Source organism: Galeopterus variegatus, unplaced genomic scaffold (genome assembly GCF_000696425.1).
Source record: "Galeopterus variegatus unplaced genomic scaffold, G_variegatus-3.0.2 Scaffold4520, whole genome shotgun sequence".
Taxonomy (NCBI): Eukaryota; Metazoa; Chordata; class Mammalia; order Dermoptera; family Cynocephalidae; genus Galeopterus; species Galeopterus variegatus.
Window position 1 is genome coordinate 107,434 of NW_007730631.1, and position 14,726 is coordinate 122,159.

General features: G+C 51.0%; 1 protein-coding gene across 1 annotated transcript in view; it reads left to right on the top strand.

Moving 5' to 3' along the window:
• Positions 1-671: 671 nt before the first annotated feature.
• UHRF1 (ubiquitin-like with PHD and ring finger domains 1) overlaps positions 672-14,726 on the top strand; it is a 41,669-nt gene continuing 27,614 nt past the window's right edge. Inside the window, exons 1-3 of the mRNA XM_008587741.1 lie at positions 672-824; positions 11,687-11,938; positions 12,690-12,850. Of these exons, the coding sequence (XP_008585963.1) occupies positions 672-824; positions 11,687-11,938; positions 12,690-12,850 (566 nt within the window). The remainder of the gene's footprint in view (positions 825-11,686; positions 11,939-12,689; positions 12,851-14,726) is intronic.

Genomic DNA, 14,726 nt, shown 5'->3' on the forward strand with positions numbered 1-14,726 from the left:
GGGGGAGCGCCAGCCGCCGGGGGTCCGAGGTGAGGCGTGCTGGGGCGGCCGGGACGGGACGGCCGGTTGCCATGGCCACCGTGGGGCGGACCGTGTCGCGCACGCGCGCGGGGGGCGACGGGGGCTGCGGGCACGAGGGAGTCCCGGGACCCGCGGGTCTGGGGTGGGGTTCTGCCCCCCTCAGTCGCACTTGGTTGACTTCCCTCGGGACTTGTGAAGTTCCGGCCCGCACCGGACTTTTAGGATCCCCTCTTCCGTATATATTAACCCGAAGAGTGAATGAATGAACCGGCTCGGCCACTCCCCGTGTGGTGCGCGCCCTTCGCCGCGGCCTCCTTCCTTGTCTGGACGTTGGTGTTTTTCTCTGTGAAAGCGGGGGGTGGGTTGGGCTGCGTGGTCCGAGGTCCCTTTTGCCCTTCCTTCGTTCCCCCTTCCTGCTCAATCTTCAGCACTTGCAGATCATTAATGCATTCAGTCATTTACTCTGCCTGGCCCTGCGCCAGGTGTGGCAGTGTATGGGGATTAGGAGGCTGGTAGGGCGTTCTGGTGTCCACCGACTGGACAAAGGCAACCGTGACCCCACTCTGGCGTAGCACGGTCTGGTGGCGGCAGCAGAATTGACCTCCGGGTCCTGTCCTCTCTCCTCCCCCCCCCCCCGCAGCACCGACACCATGTGGATCCAGGTGCGCACCATGGACGGGAAGGAGACCCACACCGTGGATTCACTGTCCAGGTTGACCAAGGTAGAACAGCTGAGGCGGAAGATCCAGGAGCTGTTCCACGTGGACCCAGGCCTGCAGAGGCTGTTCTACAGGGGCAAGCAGGTAAACCCGCCCGGCCAGCCGCCTGTCTACCCACCACCTTTGTTCTTGCCTGGGCCAGGCACCAAGCGTCGGCCGCCACCAGCACATCCATTCCCCCCCGCCTCGTCCGGTCCCGCTTCACATCTCCCGGAAGAAGTCCACAGAAAACCTCAAATGCCTACGAGAGGAAAGAACAAAGGCCAGACTCGCAGATCGACCCTGGGCAGGCAGCTGGCACTCGAATCTGTAGCGTCTGGGCTTTTAAAGATTTTTTTTTTTTTAAAGTTCCCCTCAAAATAATTTCTAGAGAAAGAAGTTGGAGGTGGCCGCCAGCAGGCCGAGGAATTTCGAGGAAGGATCTGGAATTGTCACGGAGATAAGACAGAAAGGACAGGGTGTTTCTTTAAAATGCACACTGGTAGCGTACAGCTTGCACCCATTAAGCGTCAGACCTTATAGAGTCTGTTTTCTAGAAATTTGGATTGGTTTATTCAAAGTCAGGAGATGGTGCTTGCAAATCAGGAATTTCCGCCACTTTGGGCCTGCTCTCCAGCGGGCTGCCTGTGAAAGGGGGCGTGTGGTCTCCGCAGGGTCCGCTGGCCCTTATCTTCTGTCTACACTCTCTCCCCAGCCAGTTGTAGCGTTTAAAGTGGCCGTCTTGGCTTTAACAGGTGCCCACCTTTGGGATGTTTTCGCCATTGGTGCCTGGGGGGGTGTTTCCACTTTCACTGGTGTCTTTGGGGGACTGTGGTGGGTACTGTGAGTAGGATTTCCCAGGTAGGATGAGATAGTACCATAAAAGGTATGGAGTCTGCTGGGGCCAGCCTGGAGTTGGGTGGAGTGTAGGTAGGGACAGGGCTGTAGAGACTATTGGAACTGGATGAAAAGTCGGCAGTTGGGCCGCACATGCCGGACTTTGTTGTTGTCGAAATTGGAACTGGGTACTGCTGCCATCTGGTGTCTAGATTGCAAAATAAGCGCTCTGCGCTTGGCCAGGTCTTTTGAAGGCTGGGAGGATCCTGCCTGCTGACTTAGAATGAGACCCAGTGATTAATTTCTTGGGCTTGCGGTGCCCTTGGAGACCTTCCTTAACCTCCTTCCCGTAACAGGCCGTGATGACTTGAGTCTTAGGAATCCGAGTTAACCCTCTCTGCCTGGGGAGAAACCAGAGAAGCCGATCTCCAGAACTTGGGGATTTGTGCCGCCATGTGCACGTGGTGAAGGGGCAGGGCTGTGATCACCATGGAGCTCTGCTGGGCATTCTGTTCCTCCGTCCTTTTCCCATGGTGGCTCCTTTTCGTGGCCTCCAAACTGATTTTGATTTGCCACTCAGTATATTCGTTCAGGACAGGATCCTTTATTTCACGAAGAGTTTCTGAAAACCTGCATATACCTGCTAAGTTCATGGCATAATTCAAAGGTGGGTTGGATTCTCATCCTCTCAGGATCAAGGGAGTGGATATTACTGGGTGCTGCTCTATGCCAGGCTCTGAGCTTTAGCATTTTAATTTTTACGTTTCAAACTGCAGAAAAGTTGAAATAGCTATGAACACCTAAACACACGTTGATTTTACCATTGATATTTTGCTGTATTCAGTTTATCAAGCAGCTCTCTCTTTCTCTCTGTCCACCAATCCATTTTAGTTTTGGGGACGCATTTCAGAGTAAGTTGTAGACATCGATCACATCACCCCTAAACACTTAAGCATGCCTGTGATTAACTAGAGTTCAGTATGTGTGGTTCTGTTCTCATTGACTTTTTTTTTTTATAGTTAAAATTTGTATATAATGAAGTACACAGGTTAAACGGATCACTTGGAGAATTTTGGGTCTACATCGTGTAACCCAAACCCCATCTCCCTTCATTGTAACATCATATTTGATCCATATGGAAGTAATTGTCACATGTGTGTAAGTTTAAAGCGTGATAATAACAGGAACACTTATATCCATTGGACACATTTGTTGTGCCTTTGATCTTGGGGATGTCAGTGATGAGGAAGCCTGGCCAAAATCCTGTGGAGGGCCTGCCCTGACCCAGGAGGGAACAGGGATTCGAACCCGGAACTCTGGTTTCTAAACTTTCGACCCTGCTTTGCCTCTTACAGTGCAGCTTTTATAGTTATGAAAAGATCCCATATTCCTGTGCAAACTCTATAGCCACCTCTTACTTCCTTCGCCAGCAGCGGTTCCCCGTGTGGCAGCTTTGTAAGGGAATGTGTGGTCGCTTCTGTTTTTTGGGCCTCAGAGCTGTGATGCAACTTCCCCAGGTTGCCTGGCTAGGAAGCGGCCTGGCCGCGGGGAGTTGTGGACAGTGACGGGTGGGTGGAGAACAAAGGCACACAGCCTGTAGAGTCTGCATATGCAGGCAAATAGGGACAAGAAAGCCACCCCATGTCCAGTGGATGCAAGGGGACTGCTATTTCTATAGAATGTTCTAGGGAGTGTTCACAGTCTGTTTTTTCTTTTTTAAAGAAACACGGCAGGGCAGCCCGAGGTCTGCAGGGACTTTGAGACTGAAGCAGAGGAGAGTAGAGTCTTTCTTCAGGATATGGGAGGTTTTGTGACGATCTCCTTTGGGCTGAATAGGATGGCGGTTATGTCACTTGATTGGCGGAAATGCGGGGAGCTGAATGGGGGAGGGCACTTTGGGCGGCAGGCCCAGCCCGGGCAAAGGCGAGGCAGCTGGCAGCCTTTTTTCTGACTGCTCATAAAAATAACGATAGCTGTCAATGGTGGTGCCTTTAACACGCTCAGGTACAATGTTCCACACTTTACATAATCTTCCCAACTTCCCTCTGCCCGGGAGAGTGTCTGGCCACTCACTGGCCTCTGTGCCCTCATTTCTCGCATGGGGCTAATTGTGGACTCGCCACATGGCAGCATAGTGAGAAATCAATGAGGTCACGGACATGAAGAGCTGAGCCCCGTGCCTGGTTCACGATAAAGGTGCAATAAATCCCGTAGCTCAGGGTGTCCCTCTTGGCACTGTGGAGATTGGGGCTGGGTCACTCTCTGTGGTGGGGCTGTCCTGGGCACTGCAGGTGCTGAGCAGTGTCCCTGGCCTCCACCCACTCCACGCCAAGAGTGCCCCAGTCATGACAACTGCCAGTGTCCCCGGACATTGCCCAGAGTCCTCTGGGGGCAGACCCTCACCCTCACCCCTGGGGTTGAGAACTACTAATTTAGATAATTTATTTCAGGGGAGTAGTTAAATTGGCCAGGCCTGCCTCAAAGGCTGTGTTAAGGTCAGTCTGACAGATCAGTCAAAATGGTGGCCTGGGAATGGCCTTACGAGGGTCATTTGTCACAGTGCTGTCCCAGATGGTCCTGCCAGATTGGCCCCTGTTTTCCTGGAGGGAAGGGTCAGGCAGCTAGTACGATGGTCCCTTTGCAGAGACCAGAAACTTGTCCTTCAGGCTGCATAGGGAGGGTCCCTGCCAACAGCACCCCATCACTGTGGCCTTCTGTCCCCCAGGAGAGCTCCTTGGTGGAGGGCACGTCCTTTAAGCCAGTGGTGAGCAAGTCCTTTCTGCAAAGGGCCCAATAGTAAATATTTGTGGCTTTGTGGGCCAGTCTCTGTTGAGACTACTAATCTCTGCCCTGTAGCACAAAGGCAACCCTAGACCGTCCATAAATGAATGGGCACGGCTACATGCTAATAAAACTTTATTTACAAAACAGGTGCAGGTCAGAACTGTCACCCTGGCTGTAATTGCCAATTATTTATACCCCGTGCTTCAGTCCAGCCTCGGTTGGTGTATCCAGGTCTGTTAGGAACAGTGCTGCTGAGGAATGTGCTAGAACAGGTCCCCAAAGGCTCTGTATTGGAAGAGTCTTTCCAGGGCAGGGATTCTCAAACTCTTTGGTCTCGGGCCCTCTTTACACCCTCCAAACTGATTGAGGATCCCCAAGAGCTTTTGTTTATGTGGATTCTATCAGTTGTTATCTTGCTAGGAATTGAAAGCTGAGAAAAATTCGAAGCACAAGAAGACACGCATGCACGTTCCTGAAGGGGCCAGCCCTCCCTTGTCCTGCAGTTCCACAGTCCTCTGTACCATAGTGAGATGGCAGTCTAGTACCCTTACCTGTGCTGGTAGAGGAAAATGGCCATCGACAGGCATCTTGGGATCATCGTGACAACTGCAACCTCGCTGACCCCCGAAATGCTGCTCTGGGGCATATCCTCAGCTGTGGCCTGGCCAAGTTGAAGGGCAGAGTTCAGCTGTCACTAGATCATCCTCTCTGTGTTTGTGACGTACTGGGACTGGAAGAGAGGGGTTGTGCCAGTCCTTGAGGTGCTGTCCACCCAGCTTCCTCCTCTCTGTGTGAGTGTCATGTCCCCTCTGCCGCATCTGGGATTCCACCTTGTCAATTTCCTTCTCCCAATCTCTCCAGCTGTCTGTCCGTCTTGCCTGCACTGCAGGTTGCTGCCGAGGCCTAGAGCTCCTCCCGGCCATGCTGAGATGGTGGCGGGGGGGTCTGGCTGCCCCCCCCAGGAAGAGGAGGAGCAGATCTCACTTCCTTTCTCTCCTCCTGGGCTGACCCATTGGGCCTTCTCCCCTATAGGTGCCTCCTTCCTGCCACGGGGCTTGCGCCTTGTGGAGCCCCTAAAGGCTAGTTTCTGTCCCTTCTGCTTCTCTCCAACTGTGTGCCCCTGGGCAGCACTCGGCACTCTGAAAAATATTCTCTGAAAACGGGGGGTAGAAAGTGGGCAGGAATGGTGAACTTTTAGGCGTGGTCTAAGTTTTCAAAAGGAACCAGCATACTTACGTGTCAAATCGTATGTATTGAATTTTCGCACGATGCACATAGTACAAAATCTCAAATGTCTGAAAAGCGAGGAACAAATCTGCTTCCCACCCTGACCCTTGACATCCCCCCAGTGGTCTCTTTCCAGAGGTGTTCGAACGCGTTTGTGCCCATTCAGTACTTTTTTTATTAACGTGGAGATGAACATACCGTGTGTACATGCTTCTTTGTCATGAGTTTTCATTTAATAGCTCTATGATTGTTCCATATCAGTGCTATAGCTTCTTTGTTGCTGTGATGACTTCATAGAAGACCTTTTGTCTGGATGTACCCTGATTTACCGATTTACTTTAATATTACTAAACATTTTGGTGGTTCGTTTTTTTTTTTTTGCCATAAAATTCAAGGTTGCAGTGAACATTTTTGTACATATGTCTTTGTGCATGTGATCACACAGAGTGGTAGGCTAAATTTTTCGGAGTGGAGTTGTTGAGTTAGGGGGTAGGTGCATTTTAATTTAAATCATTAAGAGGTGCTAGACATGTTTTAGATTAAATCGCTCCTTTTACCAGATACAGTAGTAGAACTTGAGTTAGGGCTACAGTGATGTATGTATGTATGTATGTATGTATGTATGTATGTATGTATGTATTTGTCAGCTGGCAGGTAGAGGGACAGAAACCCTTGACGTTGGTGTTACAACGTGGCAGTCTAACCAATTGGCTGACCAGCCAGCCTGTAGTGATATCTTTTAATAGGAACGTTTAACTTCACTAGGTTCCATGATAGGAGATTGGAAAACTTTACCGTCGTGGAAATTTGTAATTCTGATCATTAGCCAGCAATAAAGAGAACGGTGTACTGGACTCCATGTACTCATCACCCAGTGTAGTCATCAGCCGCGGCTGATCTAGTACACGTCTACCCCATTCACTCGCCTCCACCTCACCGGGGTCATTCTGAGGCTAATTACAGGCATCAGCACCATCACAGATATTAAATTAAAAAGTCTTGGCAAAGAAGGGTGTGCCTATGTCATGTTCATATGCATGTAATAAAAAAGCACCTTGAAACTATTGCTCCGTCATAGACATCGTTCTCTAACCACAATCTGTAGAGTCAGAACTTAATAACTGGAAGGTAACTAAAGCACCCCATATATCTGGAAATTACAAGAGAATTCTAAATGGCATATGGGTTGGAGAAAAAAAATAATGGCATTAACCGAATGATAATGAAACTACCGATTTCCTTAGACATCGTTCTCTAACCACAATCTGTAGAGTCAGAACTTAATAACTGGAAGGTAACTAAAGCACCCCATATATCTGGAAATTACAAGAGAATTCTAAATGGCATATGGGTTGGAGAAAAAAAATAATGGCATTAACCGAATGATAATGAAACTACCGATTTCCTTTTTTTGGGGGCAGCTGGCCAGTAAGGGGATCCGAACCCTTGACGTCGGTGTTATAAGGCTGCGCACTAACCAACTGACCTAACCAGCCAGCTGAAAACAGAGAGCTTACAGGTGCAGCTAGGGATATACTCTGAGGGGATTTTTTGGGGGCAGCTGGCCAGTAAGGGGATCCGAACCCTTGACGTCGGTGTTATAAGGCTGTGCACTAACCAACTGACCTAACCAGCCAGCTGAAAACAGAGAGCTTACAGGTGCAGCTAGGGATATACTCTGAGGGGAATTTTCAGCCTCAAATGCCTGCATCTGAGAAGAAGATAGACTTAGAGTTGATGAACTAAACATCTAACCTAAGAAGTTAGAAAAAGAAAAACAATAATTTGACAGGACTAAAGAGAAGGAAATAAAGATTAGAACAGAAACGAATGAAACAGAAGCAGTGGAGAGGCGCAGCGAAGGTGGAAATCGATCCTTTGGAAAGCTTAAAATAAGATTCCTGGGAGGACTGAACGAGGCCAAGAGGGGAGACACTAAACAACATCATTACAGATGTCGTAGGTGTTAAAAAGAATCGTATTATGTCTAACTCTGTGGTAATAAATGCCCCCGTACCGGACCAGGACCGGCAACGGGATCGCAACCCTCGGTGTTGCCTCCGCGCCTCGCTCAGCCAGTGAGCGGGAACCGGTCTGTATGTGGGATCCGAACCCTCGGCGGGAGCGCTGCCGCGCTTCCCAAGCGGCGCACTAGCGCAGTGCGCCACCGGGCCGGCCCCTTAAATGGAAATTTTTACCGTACATGATTTTTCACTTTAGGTTTAATGCTTAGCATTTAGAAACTCTAACATAAGGTGCGACTCTGTGCTTTGGTCTTTACAGCTTTTGTTAATGGCATTGGGCCTCGGGTTGGAATTTTTGGGTTCCCATAGTGAACCCAGACTTCAGGTGTTCCAGCAGGCCCTGATGGAAATGCGGCCTTTGGAAGAATCAGCCTGGCCTCTTCTGCCCCGGCTCCTGAACGTTTGTGCAGGTTCTGGGCAAGCGGGATGGGGCAGAGCGAACAATTGTGCAAACTTCTTCCTGCCTACTTTGGGGCCCTTCTGGAAAGTTCCAGAAGTGGCATCAGGAAGCACCCAACCAGCTCGTGAGTCACATTGTGGTGTCAGAGCTTTATGTCAGCCTGGCCTGAGCCTTGTCCCCTTCCCCTGCCCACGTCCTGCCCTGCTTGTGCCCAGTCTGTTCCTCTTCCAGGTGACCTGTGACCAAGCAAGTTGGGTGGCTTCTCTCTGCCTCATTCTCCTGGTGTGTGAGGGGCCTGGACAGGCCCAGTGACTGGTGGTAGTAGGGGTGCTGTCCCTGCAGCATCTAGCAGGAGTGGTGGGGACTGCCCTTTCTGATCGGCCCTGCCTTCTCACTCAGCTCTGTCCCCCAGGACTCCCCACCTCTATCTCTTCCTTCCTGCCTGGTCTCTATCCCTGTGGGGCTGGGACTCTCTCCTTCCCCTCCTCTGAAGTCAGCCTTGCGTCCCTTGACATTGTTGGGGGGAGCCTCTGCTACTTGGCTGCGTTAGCTGTCACATGCAGCTGTGTGACGTTCCTTTGTATGAGTGAGCCACATGGCTTCTGTGCGTGTTTTCCCTCTGGCCAATGTTCGGATCGTTCACGGTGTTTTGCTTGCAAATAATGCTGCCGTGACCATACCATGAACATCCATGTGTGTCCCTCGGACATACACGTGAGGGCGTCTCTAGCTCAGGGGTCTCACTCAGAGTGATTTTGTCCCCAGGGGACATTGGACAATGTCCGGGGCCATTTGTGGTTGTTACAACTTGGGGGGTTGCTCCTGGCATGAAGTGGGTGTAGGCCAGAGACGCTGCTCAGCACCTGCAGTGCCCAGGACGGCCCCTCCACAGAGAGTGACCTGGCTCCAAATGTCAGCTTTGGCAAGAGGGTCTGTGCCTTACCGTGGACGTGCTGGGCCCAGGATGCTGGGGTCCTGCTCCTCCTTTCCGAGTGCCACTCGGCTGCCCCCTGCTGCTTTCCCTGTCAAGTTATACCGACGACAGTTGACTTCTTTCTCTCCCCCGCCACTTTTATTTTATTTTAATAAACTTTATTTTTTAGAGCAGTTCTAGATTCACAGCAAAACTGAACAGAATGTACAGGGAGTTTCCATATATGCCCTGTCCTACCTCCCCCATGAGCACCCAGAGCCTCCCCTACAGAGTGGCACATTTGTTACAAACATTGATACCCCTCTCCCCCCAGGAAACATCATTACCACCTAGAGTCCCCCGTCTACACTGGGGTTCACTGCTGGTGCTGTGCATCCCGTGGGCTTAGACAGATGTACGATGACACTGATCCACCGTTACAGGGTGGTGCAGGTGCTACACGTCACTGTCCTGAAAATCCCCTGTTCCTCCCTCCTGCCCCCCAGCTCCTGGCCACCACGGATCTTTTTATTCTCTCCAGAATTCTGCCTTTTCCAGGATGTCATATAATTGGTATCCTACGGGTGTAGCCTTTTCAGATTGCTTCTTTCCTCTTTTTCTTTTTTTTTTTATGTACCAGCTTTGTTGAGATATAGGTCATATACCATACAGTACACCCATTTAAAGTGTACAACTTAGTGGTCTTAGGTGTATTCACAGAGTTGTTTAACTGTCACATTAAAATTGACTGCAGATCAATTTCAGAACATTTTCATCACCTCAAAAAGAAACTCTGCACCCTCCACTATCACCCCCTTATCCCCCCTTCCCAGCCCGCAGCACCCACGAGTCCACTTTCTGTCTCTGTGGATTGGTCTGTTCTGGACATTTCATGTAAATGGAGTCACACACCGTGTGGCCTTTTGTGTCTGGCGTCTGTCACTGAGCGTGATGTGTTCAGGGTCCATCCACATGGTAGCGTGTGTCAGAGCCTCGCTCCTTTTCATGGCTGAGTGACGTTCTCGTGTGTGGATGGACCACGTTGTGTTTATCCATTCACCAGCTGGGCTGTTTCTGTCCTCTGGCTGTTGTGAACAATGCCCTGTGAACATGCGTGTTCTTATCTGTGTCACTTCTATCTGCTGTTGGAGCTGTTCCCACATTAGAGGGCTGGTGCCCTGTGGCTCCTGGGCAGTGCTGGGCACGTGGAAGGTGCTCTTGACTGCTAGGTGAACACCGGGCCCTCCATGCCCAGGGTGGGTTTCAGAGAGACCCACAGTTGTAAATAAATGTGGATGTGCTGAAATGCAGTTTTCTGCAGAAGAGGGGTCACCCTTCATCATGTTCAGGTTTGTGATGAACAGAGTAAAAGCCCTGCTTTTACTTGGACCCTGGGACTTGGCCTCCACCTTGACCCCAGGTGCCGTTTGCATGTTAATAGAGATGTGACTTTTGAATCACCAGTGTGAGGGGAGAGTTGGGAAAGGGAAAGCTGCTGTCGTGCGTATCTATTTCCTGCTGTCTTCTCCCTTTTCCTTAGGGCACTGGTTCTAAACCAGGGCAGTTCTGCTCCCAGGGGACACTGGGCGATGTCTAGGGACATCTATGGTTGTCACGATGGGGGGGGGTGCTCCTGGCATGGAGTGGGTGGAGGCCAGGGATGCTGCTCAGCACCTTCAGTGCCCAGGACAGTCCCACCACAGTGATCCAGCCCCAGTGTCCACAGTGTCAAGGGGGAGGAACTTGCCCTAGGGGTATCTGGTAAACCATGCAGGAAAGGGGACCGTGTTGGGTGTTGGACTGCTGTGGGACAGTTTCTAATAAAAGAAAACTCCTTGGCCTCTTGTGCCATCAGGAGGCAGCTCAGATGACAAGCTCCCTAGGGCATATCTGCTGAGTCAGACATCCGGAGTGCATAGTGTTGAACGGTGCTAGCTGACAGGCTCCAGTGGACGAGTGATTGGTTTTGGGAGGGAATTAGGATGAAGAAATTAGCAGAGGGGGTGGAGTTAATGGGCCAGCAAGTGACCCTGGATGGAAGGTTTTTTTTTTTTTTTTTTTTGGCCTTGGTATTATCAGCACATGCTCTAACCAACTGAGCTAACTGGCTGGCCCTTATGGGTAGATAATATTGGAGCTGAAGCTTTAGAAAGGAGGCTGATGAATGTTGGGGGGGGTGTCTGCCTCTGTCCACATCCAGACAGGGGCTCTCCACCTCGGCACTGTGGACTTTTGGGCCACATCATTCATTCTCTGGTGAGCTGTCCTGGGCACTGCAGGTGCTGAGCAGCGTCCCTAGCCTCCACCCACTCCATGCCAGGAGCACCCCCTCCCTAGTTGTGACACCCACAAATGTCCCCGGACATTGCCAGTGTCCTCTGGGGGCAGAACCACCTTTGACTGAGAAGCAGTGATAGCGGGAATGTGTGTTTACTGTAAAACAAGTTGCTATAAACATCAAGTATTAGGAAAAGCTCCCGGAGCCCCACGCCTGTCCACAGAACACGGGAATCATGCTGAGTGTCCACGTGTCTGCTTCCTCTAACAGTCCTTGTTAGAGGGGGATGGGGAACCCAAAGGAAGGGCTGGCGCTGCTGCTGGTGGGCAGGACACACTCCAGAAGCAGCTGGGTTTTATGGTCCCGGAGTCTGATCTAGATGGTGCCCTCCATGAGGTCGAGATACGGGTGTTTTGGTCACAGCCGTGTTTCCCTCGGCTTTGCCAGGGCCAGCTTGTCACCCAGCAGATGGATGACTGAGCTTTGTCTTGGGTGTCCCCGCAGATGGAGGACGGCCACACGCTCTTCGATTATGATGTCCGCCTGAATGACACCATTCAGCTCCTGGTCCGCCAGAGCCTCGCACTCCCCGCCAGCCTCAAGGAGAGGGACTCGGAGCTTTCGGACACAGATTCCGGCTGTTGCTTGGGCCAGAGTGAGTCGGACAAGTCTTCCACCCACGGTGAGGCAGCTGCTGAGACAGACAGCAAGGCAGGCGAGGATACATGGGATGCGACGGAGCTGGGCCTGTATAAGGTGAGGCTCCTGCAGCCACGGGGGGTGCTCCACGTCCCCTCACCATTGCCAGCCCCCATTTACCTAGCCGGGGGCTCAAGGAGGGCCACCTCTGGCTGGGCAGCCTCAGTCCTGTGGTGGGAATTGCCAGCAGCTGTTTCCTGCATGCTCCTTGCAGGGGACACATGGTCTCCACAGTTCCTTTGTGACCCTCGAAAGTGGAGTCCTGTGTTGGGGGCCTGAGGAGTCTTCTCTGTGGCCTTTGCAGTGGCTATGACATTCCTGAATTCACTGCCACCATCTAAGATCAGGAAATTTTACAGAAAGATCTGGATTCCCAGCTCCTCTGGACAAACGGGCAGTTCTGGCCTCCCTGGGCTGCCCTGGGAGCTGTGGCTGGAGCTGAGCAACAGGAGCCTTCCTAAGATGACCGGTGTCCCCTCTGCTTCCCATTGTCCTTGTCTCACCTGCTTTGCTCCTTATGGTTTCTCATAGGCAGTGGGTATTATCTGGGTGATTCTGCCCCCGAGAGGACACTGAGTAGTGTCCAGGGACATGTATAGTTGTCACAGCTAGGGAGGGGGTGCTCCTGGCATGGGGTGGGTGGAGGTCAGGGATGGCCCCAGTGTCCACAGTGCCCTGCTGAGAAGCCCTGTTCCAGGCACATGAGTCTGCAGTCCAGTACTCCTAGAACTAAAATTGGCTCTTGTGCGTTTTGCTGCTGACAATCCTTGTCTGGGTCGGGACGTGAGTGTTTCCTTGTCCCTTATAGATCAACGAGTATGTGGATGCTCGGGACACGAACATGGGGGCGTGGTTCGAAGCGCAGGTGGTCAGGGTGACAAAGAAGGGACCGTCCCAGGATGAGCCCTGCAGCTCCACTGCCAGCCCAGCTCTGGAAGAAGACGTCATTTATCACGTGAAATATGACGAGTGAGTGTCACGGCGGGCGGCCTGGGCCACTCAGGCTCTTTGAAGAGGGTCTTTGGCTGCAGGTATGCAGGCTGGAACTTGGTACTGTCTTGGGGATGATCAGGATTTGGGGGGCCCCACCATCTAGCTTTCAGACAACACATGAGGCCACTCGTTAGGGCACCCATGCAGGAGCCCAAAGCAAAGCTGCCCCTTCCCAGGTCTCCTTGGAGAGCTCTGCCCTGCCCAGCCAGTCAGAACTGTCCCGACCCCAGTTTTCTCCTTTTATTTTATTCGTATCACTTATGACTACACAGAGCCTTCTCCTGTGTGTGTCTGTCTTTCCCCGCATCTGTGTAGTGGAAAGCTCCATTTTCTGTACAAGTATTTATTGACCAGGTACTGTGCTAGGCACAGGGGATACATGGCAGTGAACACAGATGGTGTCTTGGTTGGCTTGGGCTGCCCTAACAAGATACTGTAGACCACAAGGCTTAAACAACAGACATGTTTTCTCGCAGTTCTGGAGGAAGTCCAAGATCAAGGAGCCGTAGGGGTTGACTCCTGGTGAGGGCTCTCTTCCTGGTGTGCAGACGGTTGCCTTCTCACCAGGTCCTCACATGGCCTTTTTTCTGTGCTCGCACAGAGGAAGACAGCTCTGGTTCTCCTTCTCTTGTAGGGACACCAGTCCTATCAGATTAGGCCCCACCTGTATGACCTCGGCTAACCTTAAAAACCTCCCTACAGGCCCTATCTCCAATACAGACATGTTGGGGGACAGGGCTTCAACACAGGAACTTTGTGGGGGGACACAATTCAGTGCATAACAAAGGGCAAACATTCCTGTCTGCACAGAGCCCACATTCTTGGGGGTAAAGGACTTCATCTGGTATCTTTCTGGGTCTTCCCTGCTGGGAACAGTTTCTGACACATTCTAAGCTTAGCTCTGTAACAGACATGTTGGGGGACAGGGCTTCAACACAGGAACTTTGTGGGGGGACACAATTCAGTGCGTAACAAAGGGCAAACATTCCTGTCTGCACAGAGCCCACATTCTTGGGGGTAAAGGACTTCATCTGGTATCTTTCTGGGTTTTCCCTGCTGGGAACAGTTTCTGACACATTCTAAGCTTAGCTCTGTAAAAAAAAAACTATTGGAGAAATCGGATTCAGTGAATCACAGTAGGCACAAGATTCACATCCACTTGGTTGGGGGTTGCAAACTACTGCCCTAGAGCCAAATCTGGCCCACCACCTGTTTTTGTAAATAAAGCTTTATCAAAATGTATCAACACCCATTGGTTTATGTGCCATCTATGGCGGCTTTCTTGCTGTGGTGGCAGAGTTGAACAGTGACAACAGAGACCTTCAGATAGTGGAAAATGTTTACCATCTGGACCTTTGTAGGAAAGGTTTGCGACCCCTGTTCTTGGTGGTTTATTAGAGAAAATAATGAACCCAGGCGATACAGCTATCAGAATAGATTTGGGGTTGGTCCCCCACAGTTGAGGTTTAACTCTGCTGCTGACAGAATATGTTTCTTTTAGTTCTACTATTTCGTGCTTTTTTTGTGGCTGTTGGAATATTCCTAGGAAGCTAGAATAATGACTTACTATCATATCTAATACCCAGTATATTGTATTTATATAAACAAAATAAGGTACGTTCCTCTACAAAAATCACTTTTAATCCGTGCATATTGAAAAAGTTAAATTTCTTCCCTTTCCACATTTCCTTCTGTATTAGTTTCCTCGGGCCACCATAATAAAGTATCTTAGCTGGGTGGCTTACAATAACAGAAATTTATTCTCACGGTTCCAGAGGCTAGAAGTCCAAGATCAAGGTGTCAGCAGGGCTGACCTTGTCTGACAGGTCTAGGGAAGCATCTTTCTTTGCCT